The following is a 12,050-nucleotide window of genomic DNA, read 5'->3' on the forward strand; positions in this document are numbered from 1 at the left end:
TTGGGAATATACACTTATACACTCATTAATGTTACTGTATTTTATTACTCATTTTTAACTATTTTTTGTTCTTTGATCCATCTGTTGGTTTCCTAGAAGTCTATACTTAAAAAAAAATACTTATATGTATCTTTCATCTACATTGAAAGCAAACTCCAGTCCTAAATTGGCACCCATCTTTCCATTTTACAATTTCTTTTTAGAAAATTGTAATTGCAAAGTAAGATTTTCTTAACTGAAGTAAAAACAAAAAAAATTACCAAACCCATATCATCAGCTAAAATTCCTCCATGAACATTTTCTGGTCGTTGCTTTACAGAGAAATTTGTTATTGTGTTATAATATAAGTCATTTCGTTGTTCCCAGAATGGTGGAAGTTCTTTACTGTTCTCTCGTGAAATCATCCAAGCCAGAGCTTGTTTTTGGTGTGGAAGCAATGGGGTTCCAATAGCCTACAAATGCAATGTCATAAAGAAAAATATCGTCAGTCTTTACCCTTTTCATATGTAGAACCTGAGTTATTTTCTTATAATATTAAATGTATAAATTACTAAGACGGTAATAATTCAATACACATGAAATATTGGTTTATATTTTTAAGTTATTTATATTTTCAATATATCAACCCTAAAAAAGAGACTGCCCCAATTTCTAAACTATCTTGGCAGTCCATTAACTGCTTTCAATGAGTCAGCTCCAGAAATAATTTCTTGAGTTTCTGGAATCCTTTTCTGAAATTGAAACTGTCTATCCACAAATGAGGAAATGAAGAAAACAGGCATTTCCAAAAAAGCAAAATACAGATAGCCAATATACATGTGAAACAGTGCCCAATGTCCTTAGCTACGCACTAGGAATCCATCTCACTGTTGTGAGAAGAGGTATAATTTTAAACAAACAGAAAAATGTTCACAAGGACTTAGGAAAAAGGGAATGTTTCTACAATGCTAGTGGAAATGTAAGCTAGTGCAGCCACTATCAAAATCAATATGAAGGTACCTAGGAAACATAATCCACTGTGAGTGAGCTCTTACAAGTTTAATCTGGCATTTGTCAATAAAGGAAGAGATGGAAAAAATGAAGCATATTTGCATCGTGCACTTTTATTCAGCCTTAAAGCACAAACTTATGTGTGTTACAGAAAAATAGATGGAACTGGATCATTCTTATTTTGTGATAAAGACCAGGCCTAGAAAGAAAGTCAGACGCACATCACATTATTTTCTTTCATACTGGGATTGGGTGTGTGTATGCAAATATCCATATATACATAATATAAACATATTCTTTCTGACATGAAAAACAGAAAAACACTCCATGGAAATACTCAGGAGAGAAATGAGAAGATAATGGGTTATGAATATGGTTAAGCTCAAAGTATATTGCACACTTGAAAAGCAAAGTCATTATAAAACTTTATATACCATATAAAGCAATTTTTAAAAAATACATAGGTTCTGTACCTCCGCTGGCTCCATCTCATTAGTTTTGGCATCTTCTTTTAAATCCTCAAATAATTTGTCAAATTCCGTTTTGAGCTACAGTTTAAAAATAATAAATGCTGATTAAAAACAAAGTGAAAATTACAGGTAATCTATAGGTTTCAAATCATTAACACCAAATAAGTCAAATGATGAAGCATACATAAAATAAGTACCTGAGATAGTAAATCACTCACTGAAAAGCATTACAAGGTGATTCTTCTATAGAAGTAAATGTACTCATTTCAGATAAATATACAAAAGAGCTACAAAGGACCATAGATATAGCCTGCTGAGAGAACATTGGCCCAACCCTCTACAAGGCCTAATCCTAAAGATACTGAAAGGACAGTAGTAAAGTTTAAGTCCTATGACATGTGCACAAATGACCTTGCATGTTTAGGCAGAGAACTATTGCCTGTGTCTTATTTTCATGAATCTAGAACATGAAAGAAGTTAAATTGCCAATTTTCTCTCTCCCATTAGAACTCTATGATTCTGCTAGCATTTAAACTATTTTGGCAAACTTATTAGAATATCCTGTTAGGGTAAATCCAATATTAGGCTACTTTAGCTGATCATTTAAATTCATCTAGTTCAGTTTAAAGCAATTTACACTGTGTGTCTTTACAAATTAACATATGAATACATAGCAGTCATCTAGAAAGCATCATGCCAGCTTAATAGAAGTGGCTTACAATTTGCCCACCATGCACAAGCTCATGTCCTTTCAACATTCAGGAAAATTGTATTTGGGAAATAAAAAGAATACATCTAGTAGATAAACAGATATAAAATGTTTGAATGCTTTAGTCTAAAACCACTGCTGGACAGTCATAAAAATGTCTTAATGTTATCGTCCAAATTATTTATATTAACATTAACAAACATCATATACATTTTTTCAGAGTAACTTGGTTTAACAACATCCTGGATTACAAATTAGGCAAAATAATTACATCAAATAATAACATCAAAGACTTTAAATTATTGAATACTGAATTTGCAATCTTACTGAGGAGCGAGAATACTTCTCACATTCTAGTGTTTTTGTTACCACTGGGACATTCTGAAAATTTAAATACAAAAATATTACCTATATAATGTATCTATAATTTTCTGTATGTATAACTGCATAAATGTGAACCCATCCTCCTTTTCATAGATGTAATTAATCAAAAATATTGTGTCATGCAATGTTTATGTCTGTACTAAGCCTCTCTACATAGACTTCCCTTGTCACTATTCCCTAAACAATAGTCTAACTACTACACATCTTTTTATATTTATAGCAGATAATATAATTTAGAAATTGTTTAAAATATGAGATATGCAGTGATCCTATACAAAAAGTACTGTATGTGTGTGTGTGTGTGTGTGTGTGTGTATGTGTGTGATTGGATGGTTCCAGTTTCTGTGAATTAAAAGGGATGAGTATAATTCTTATCACTGCTTTTTAAGATTATGTTTGTAAATAAGTATCTACATTCTATACGCTATACAGTAGTTTTCATTATAATTTTAACAACATAACTAAAGATGACTAATACCAGCTCATACATATTTATCTTATTCTTTTAAGCAGCAACCTTTATCACTAAAAATTTACATACAGTACAAGATAAAAACATACCTGAGGCAGGTATGATGACAAACCTCTAATCCCAATATTTGAGTCAGAGGCAGGAAGACCAGGAGTTCAAGGCCATTCTCAGCCACACAGCTGTGGTGGTTTGAAAGAAATTGGCCCCCAAAGAGAGTGGCACTAGTAGGCGGTGTGGCCGTGTTGGAGTACGTACCATAGTGGAGGCAGGCTTTAAGTTCTCATACAGGCTCAAGCCATGCCCAGTGAGAGACCACTTCCAGTTGCCTGTCTTCCTGCATGCCACCATGTTCTACCATGGACTGAACTCGTAAACTGTAAGCCTCCCAATTAAATATTTTCCTTTTTAAGAGTTTCTGTGGTCATAGTATCTCTTCACAGCAACAGAAACCCCAACTAAGACAAAAATGATTTTGAGGTAATTCTACATGAGACCTTGACTCAAGATAAAAATGAACAAACAACAGAAAGCTTACCTGTTCAGCTGTCATCTGTACTGCAACATGAGCTGGCATATTATATCTTGGTCCAGATCTTCCAGAGACCAAACTATTCTCCAAACTCAATCCTAAATCTACAGTTTCCAAAAAGAAAAAAATAAAATGAGCAAATAAGAAGAAATTAAGCACCAGAACAAATGTAAATACCAAACAGTATTTAAAAATCCCATAGTCCTGGGGTTGTAGCTCAGTGTCAGAATAATTGCCTAGTATGGATAGTCCCAGAACTGCAAAGAATATAAAAAAGTATATAAATGATCTACTACTGAAATATATCCCTAAAGCTAAAAAAATAAAGATAAATACTAAATCATTCACAAAAGAAAAAAAAATTACGTTTTAAAAATAATTGCATATTATTTGAATAAATTCTAAGAGAACAGCAAATTCCTTTTCACTCCCTACTAAACAATTCCTTTTGTTAAAAAAACTTATTAAAAATAAATGTTTAAAATAAAGAATTAGGTTAATATTGGGGAAAATTAAATAGGGGACATTAACCCTCCTTGTGTGCTTTTTTTTTTTTTTTGGTGTATGGATGAATCTATATTACAAACATGAAGTTCTGATTTGGACATATAATGGTGGACCCATAAGATTAACTATCTCATGTTGTATGAGTAATCTATGATGGCTAGACAGTAACAAAATAAACACATTGATATATTTCTCAGAATCTATCATTTCAATAGAAATATAAAAGGAAACGTCAGCAATTCTTCAAAAGATTCTAAAAAAAGGAGTTATAATTTAAAGTATTTTGCAGACATTACATTAGTCAACCAAACTAAAAGAGACAAATTACTTTACAATCCCTGAACCTCACAGTATCAAACTTACCTTTCAATGTGGAAGCCAGTTTAAATCCATGTTTCTTCAACTGATCTAAAACCACTTTTCTATTTTCTTCTTTTCCCCAAAAAGTCATATGAAGAGGCATGGTAAAAGCATTATTTGCACCAAAAGGAACTACTCTATTATAGTAAAGGAAAAAAAACAAAAAACTGAAAGTTATTTTTATACTAATTCTGAATATATTCAATATATCACTCAAACACAAAAATTTAAAACAAAAAGGGATTATTTAAGCAAATCTGAAAAACAGAAAGAGAAACAAAATCAACAATCAGGAAAAAAAAGGTGTTTTTATAACAGGATGTCAAAAAAACTTGAGATGATAGGATAAAGTAGTTCACAAAAGACAACTTACATGCAAGAGTGCAAAATAAGCAAAATAATGCATATAACGGACAGGATAGTTTTAGCATCTAATGTTCACTAAAAATTTATAAAGGAAAAAGCAAAGGCGATGTTAACCATTTATCTTCCAAATCAGGTGGGATGAATATTCAAAGCATTAGGATTAGGATATAACTATCCCAAATATTTACAATAAGATCACAAACACTAATGGAGAACAAGTAACAAGAATGAAAAATGAAATTTTCACAATGAGAAACAAAATGGCAAAAGAGCTGGCAGAGCATATGCCCTCGCTAAAGGGCAGTCACTTCCTAAGTCCCAATCGACGGATCTATCATTTACCAAAAGACAATTCTTGCTAAGTTCTGCATTCAGAGAGAAAATTATTATATAGAATATCTCGATTTTATTTCCAGTATGAAATGAAGAAAACTCTAAAATGTGCAAGTGAGCTAAGCATGATGGTGCCCATTTCTAATTCTAGTACACAGGAGGCTAAGGCCGGGTTGGGAGTACAAGGCCAGGTTCTACCAGCAAAACCCCGTTTCAAACAGCAGGAAAAACACCCCACAATCAGAAGTGCCTCTGGTAAGGCATACCTCCATGCAGAATCTGCAGGAGTATGAGGCGGGAAGCTAAGAACAACTGCAAGTTTGATTTTCAAGTTTGTTTTTCTCCACGGTAATAATAAGAAAATAAGTGTACAACTGTTTGATAGCTAGATAGGAAACAAAGAAGAAAACTGTACATGTCTGAAAGTGCACCAAAGTATGGTGCCACGACACTTCCAGATGCCCAGGAAATGTGTATATATTCAAAGAGAACTAAAAATCACAATTACTAAAACAAACTCTAAAAGCACATACCCTTCCAGTTGTACCAATTTGTTGTCCATGAGAAAGGCCAAGGCAGCTGCAAGATTTCGCTTTAAATGACCAACCTGATCTCCATTCACATTGTTTACTTTAATCGCATTCTTATCATAGGGATTACTAGGCTCTCGTTGTAAAGAAACCATTTCATTATTATTTACCTAGTAAAAATAAGGAGAAGATAATACTAATGTAGATATGAACAGTAATAGTTTGATTTCCTTGTACTGTTTCTAGAATACCCATTCATATACATTATTGTTAGTTTTTCCTTGTATTTTGCTTGCTGGCTTGAGACAGGGTCTCGTGTATCAAACTGGCCTCAAATGTGCTATGTAGCCAGAGATGATCTTGAACTAAACACAGTACTGAACTTTGATCATTCTGCCTCTATCTCCTGAGTGCTGAGATTACAAGATGTGCTACCACCCCCAGTTTATATTATGTTGGGGATTGAACCCAGGGCTTGGTAAAGACTACAAAGCAATCTGTCAATGAGCTAGAGGCCCAGCTCAAACCAGAAATATTAAAGTATATATTTTTAAATGATTCTTTTACTCTAGTTTTCTAATTTATATTCATTAAGAAGCTAGTAAGTTTTAGCTGGGCAGTGGTGGCACATGGGAGGCAGAGGCAGGCGGATCTCTGGATCTCTGTGAGTTCAAGGCCAACCTGGTCTACAAGAGCTAGTTCCAGAACAGAACAGTCCCCAAAGCTACAGCAAAACCCTGTCTTTAAAAAAAAAAAAAAAAAGAAAGAAAGAAAGAAAACTTATTTAAAAGGTACAGTAAGTCTACCTTGAAGAAGAGAATACTACCTACATTTTTCAAAATAGCTAAACTTTGGATATATGTGCCCCTACATGATTGAGTCAGAGACACATGCACACATACATGTTTATATTTACTCTATTCATTACAGCTAGGACATGGAAATAACCTATATGTCCATCAAGTGATAAAGAGTGAAAATGTGGTACCTGCATAAAATGGGATTTTATTTAGTTATAAAGAAAAATGAAATTTGCAAGTCAAGAGATGGATATGAAAAACATTATATTGGGTAAAGTAACCCAGACCCAGAGACACAAATATTACATGTTCTAAATCATATATGGATCTTATTATCAAGTCTTTATACTTGTGTCTTTCCTGCACAATCCAGGAAACCGGAAAGGGACAATAAGGGGTGCTTAATAGTGGGAGAAAGAAGTCAGGTGATATGAAGAGAAAAAGAGAAATAACTAGGAAGTTTAATTAGGGAGAGGGATGAGAGAGGGTAGAGCACAGGGTGGTTTAGGGGAGACATAATTAACATGATGGATGTATGAAAACGAAAATAACACAGAAATTATACATACACACATACACACACATACATATACATACTGTGTGTGTGTGATGTTTTTCAATATAAAAGAGTTTAATTAGAGTTACTCTACACAGGGAACTATGCTCATACCTGAAACCCTAGGTTGACAAATTTAAAGTTCAGTGCCAGATATATGATTCTGGCCTTCAAGAAACTCCCAAAATAATACATGATATTGTCTTGGTTCTTGGCTGCCCTCCAGAATTTTATGGTAAGACAAGTGTGAAGACACCACACACTGGCCACAGGATCTGGAGAAATGACGCTGGTCCTGACTTATTCCCTGTTGAGTAGCTTTCACAGGTCAGGAAGGTGCTATGGAGGCTTCTGGGGGTGGTAGTGGTGGTGGGGTTATCAACAGTCTTAGCCAGCTGTGAACTATTCAAATTGGAATAATTACTGAGAGGCAAGAAATACCCTTAGGTACAACAGTGGCATAACTGTAATGGGTGTAACTAACCACTTTCTGTTTGAATTTATTTTTATTAATGTATGATTTCAATTCATATATGTACATTTATAGAAAAAATTATAGAACATATAAGGTAAGTTATGGTATGAAAATTCAATGCATTTTATCTATTTTAAAATAATGAATGCATTACCTAAATACAATACTGTGGGAAAATGAGCTAAATATTTAATCAGCATATATTCTTATTAGTTAACTAGTGTTACAGAGATTATTCTAAGATAAAAATGAGTAACTGTTATGAGATCAATACCTATAACTAATCCTTCACAAAATTAAACTTTAGAAAAACAACATAAATTTTGAAATAGTGCAAACCTGAAATATAACAACTCATGAAGGGATGTGAGAGCCAGACAGCAGTAAGATCCCAGAGAAGAAAGCATAGATTGCTAACAGGACGAGAGGAAAGAAAATATTTCAAGGGCCAAGACTGGAGTAAAATTAACACAAATAAAAACAAAGTATTTGGAAAAACATGGTAAGAAAAATAAAAGATAGGGGAAAACAGAAAAATGAAAAATTATAGTAAAAATATTCAGAGTCAGTAGCAGATATAGAGAGTATAGAGGTAACAGCAAACAGAGCAAGCCGGAGAGAGGACTAAATGAGAGAAGATGGAGCTTCTAAAGAAGAAATAGTTTTGGAATAAAGCAAACATTTAAAATTATAATCACAGAATTGTTCTGAAATAGTCGGAAACAAATTTATAGAACAAATATCTTAATGAAACTATTAGACTTTCAAGATAATAATAATATCTTTTAATCATCAGGTAAAACAATTATAATTCAGCTAGTGGGAAAAGAAATCCCACCGATATCAAATCTTCACTAAGCACAGGCTGCGCAGCATTAGGACACAGAGAATAAACATGAAACAAGCCCTTTATGTTTAGTCAAACGCTCAAGCAGAAAACGAAAATTATGAATTTATAAAAACGCAAGAAATAATTGCTCTTCCCTAAGTAATCTCCTGGACAGCACATCTCCTACAACTACTAAACAACATGAGATGTTCCAACATAAAAATACAGAGAATGAAAAGCAAGACAAATGGGAAACACAGAATTCCCTCAAAGTTTCCCCTGATTAATTCAGCTTATACATACTGAAAAAAATGTTCTGAAACCATCAAGTCCTCAGAAGGCTGAGACAAGTGGACCTTTATGAGTTTACTATGAGTTCAAGGTCACCCTGAATACTTAGTGAGTTCCAGGCCAGGGTAGGCTATAAAGTTAAAGCCTGTCTCAAACTCACTCCCCCAACAACAACTACAAAAAATCTTTTAGCAAGTTTTAACGTAAATATACAAGGGAAAAGGAAAAGTAACAAAACTAACAAGATTCTGCAAAACAGACCTTGTTTTTGACACACAAATCTGTAACAGTAAACTAGAGTGGGCCTTATAGTCTATAACAGCCAGAGAGAATATATCAACCCTGTTTTAATCCTGATAAAAATAAGGACATTTTAAATAGTCAATAGAATCCAACTATTGATAACTTATTACATATAATTGTTAATTCTTTCAATGAAGATGAAATGTAAAAACTAATTTTTTTAAATATGTGTTATATTTTTAGATATGTGTGTATGTTGTGGGGCTTATGTATGAGTACCCATGTGTGTCAGAAGAAGGCATAGACCTCTGAAACTGTAGTTAAAGGGAGTTGTGAGTTGCCAGCCATGAGTGCTGAGAAAAGAACTCTAGTCCTCTGTAAGAGCAGCCAAGAGCTCTTAACTGCTGAGTCGTTTCTTCAGCCCCCAAACTGCATTGTAAAGAAATATATACTGAATTATACTAATATAAAATGATACATTTACTATTTTTCACAAAAGACCAAAGAAAAAAATAAAGCAAATACAGAAAATACTTGCTAATCTCTGAATCTTATTTTGATCTTATGCTTGAAATTTTCTCGTAAAAAATTAGATATTAGAAATATTATCCAAATAACAAAGATGACCATAATGAAGATTACTGTCCAGAAAAAAATTATATATATTCTCAATCTGTCCCTTTTCCTTTCTCCTACACACGTGGGCATTTGCACATGCGCGCACACACACACACATACACACACTCAATTTGGAGAATAGAGAAACATAGGAAAAAAAGAACAAGAGTTATTCTGATTACAAAAATAAAGGAAAGAACCCAAAAATAAACAATTAACTTATTTAGTAAAAGCTGATGGATTCAAAGTCACTTTCTAAATTCAACATATATTTTCCGCACTTAGGGCAAACCATTTAACCATCTAGATCTTCTTTAGCCATCTCTATCTTCCATTAAGGAAGAGTACCTTGGGAATTATAAGGATCAATGACAGTGTGGGCAAAAGTGCTTTATATACTGTAAGCATGGCAAAAATGTAAAAGATTAATCAAAGATGGTAAAGGTATTTCTGACTAGCCTTTGAGTGACATATTTCAGTCACTTAATCCCAGCACTTGGGAGGCAGAGGCAGGCGGATCTCTGTGAGTTCGAGACCAGCCTGGTCTACAAGAGCTAGTTCCAGGACAGGCTCCAAAACCACAGAGAAACCCTGTCTCGAAAAACCAAAAAAAAAAAAAAAAAAGTAAAACATTAATTGTATATATCACCATTTAATATAATTTACTGTTAAAACCATTAAGTATACCACAATTTTATTTAGTATCTCTTCATACTCACTACTCCTGTGTAATAGCGTAGTCCAACAACTTGACCTCTCAAAATTCCAAAAAAAACGCAATCTGGCTCTTCATCACTATTTAGGAAGTCATCTGGAGGGATAATGTCTTGGGATTCAAAACGTGGAAAGAAAGTTGGGTATGAAAGTCTTGGAAAATTTCCATGGGTTCCATACTGGACAGACTGCAAATACTTCCCATCAGGATCCCTATAAAAAAAATAAAAATAAAAAAAAATAATTAAAAAAAAAGACAGACATTAAAACCACAGATTTAAGCAAGTATTTCTCAAAGAACAGAATCAAATAGTATTTCAGGCCAATCACTTCCTTCCATTTTATTTGTTATGTGGCAAATATAACTTAAAAATTACCTTGCCTAAAAAGAACTGAGTGAGGAAAGCTACCAGGATAATCTGACCTGTTAAATATTGGAAATTCTTTTCTGGTGAAAACTATATTACATTAAAATGTATGTGATACCTGAAGCTAGAGTTGCATGTCAAAGTTTTCAATGCCAACTAATGAAGAAAACATTTATAAAAACATAATTATTGTTACATGCTTTGTTTTTTTTTTTGTTTGTTAGCTTTGGTTTTTCGAGACTCTGTAGAACAGGCAGGCAGGCAGGCAGATCTTGAAATCAGGTATCTGCCTGCCTCTGCCTCCTGCCTCCTGTCGAAGGGTGGTTCGACTGTGAAAATATCTTCAACATAACACTGCTTTTACTCCTTCAGAACAGAATACATTTAACTCAGATATCATAGAAGGCTAACCTATGCACCAGCTTATTATTTTAAAGGTAACTTCGATCTTAAGGATAATTATTGCAGGAATGGGCATGAAAACCATTAAAGATGATTAAAATTTTGCTGGAAGCCTCCTAGAAGTTGTCATTCTTCTAAAAGCATACGGAGCTATCCTTTGCGAGTTTCCCTTTCAGTTCTTCTGTATGTTAGCACGCTTGTGCACATTACTGTGAGACACCAGAGTCGGGCTGTCTCGGAGATGTTAAAACAGAAATTCCTAACAATGCCTAGAGCACAGAGGGTAGCCAACTGGATGGAGCTTCGGATTCCCCACAATCGGTGAAGGAGATTTCCCGAAGTGCGGGCAGCAAATTCCCGAGTTGGCCAAGTCTCCGCGAGCCACACCCGCAACCGACCCGCGGAAGGAACACGAGCTGCACCTATGGCCCAGGAGGGGAGCGCAGGTTTCACTTCAAGACCGCGCAGTGCCACCGGCCTCCCGCCCCACCCCCTCAGCCCTTCACCTCTTGGACGTCCAGGACATGGCGCCGGGCGCGGAGACCTCGGGATATCTGCGCGCCCCGGACCTCTCAAGCCGCTTGAAAAATCTCCGCAAGGTTTCGAGACCCAGACACCAGGAAGCAAACCCGAACAGCGAGGCTCGACCCCAGAGAGAGACCCTGACGCCGGTTTATTTAGAAGTCGACACCCACTAAGTCCAGCAACAGGCCGAGAGGCCAGTGACGTTTTTGTGATCAGCACTACGATTGTCCAATCGAAACGAAGAAACTGTGAATACCAACCAATCAGAATATGGGACGATAGGAAGCTCTGCCCCAATCTGCAATTTAAAGGCAATGGGATGTCCGGGACGTTCCATCCGGGGTTTTTTTTTTTTTTTTTTTTTTTTGCGACCCAAGGGCGGGAAAAATTCGAGGCCTCTAAAGTGAGCCACCTAGCTTAAGGTTCCATGCCACATAAAAGACTTCTTCCAACCACTGGCCCCAAACTATAGGGATGTCCCCTTAGGTCCAACTCTCCCTAGCCAGCCTTATCTAATGGAGTGCCTAACAGGGTCTCTCCTAGCAGTCCTGAGTAGGATGCCCACTATCTCTCTGCCCC

The 12,050-nt window shown here is 35.1% G+C and overlaps 1 protein-coding gene across 1 annotated transcript in view; it reads right to left on the reverse strand.

Annotated features, from left to right (window-relative positions):
• Hltf (helicase like transcription factor) overlaps window positions 1–11,646 on the reverse strand; it is a 72,609-nt gene extending 60,963 nt beyond the window's left edge. Inside the window, exons 1-7 of the mRNA XM_057756711.1 lie at window positions 11,453–11,646; window positions 10,182–10,389; window positions 5,654–5,820; window positions 4,425–4,558; window positions 3,561–3,658; window positions 1,464–1,538; window positions 261–452 (exon numbers count right to left, since the gene is read on the reverse strand). Of these exons, the coding sequence (XP_057612694.1) occupies window positions 261–452; window positions 1,464–1,538; window positions 3,561–3,658; window positions 4,425–4,558; window positions 5,654–5,820; window positions 10,182–10,389; window positions 11,453–11,472 (894 nt within the window). The 5' untranslated portion in view covers window positions 11,473–11,646. The remainder of the gene's footprint in view (window positions 1–260; window positions 453–1,463; window positions 1,539–3,560; window positions 3,659–4,424; window positions 4,559–5,653; window positions 5,821–10,181; window positions 10,390–11,452) is intronic.
• Between the last annotated feature and the right edge of the window lie 404 nt (window positions 11,647–12,050).

Source organism: Chionomys nivalis, chromosome 24 (assembly GCF_950005125.1).
Source record: "Chionomys nivalis chromosome 24, mChiNiv1.1, whole genome shotgun sequence".
In the NCBI taxonomy this organism is placed as follows: Eukaryota; Metazoa; Chordata; class Mammalia; order Rodentia; family Cricetidae; genus Chionomys; species Chionomys nivalis.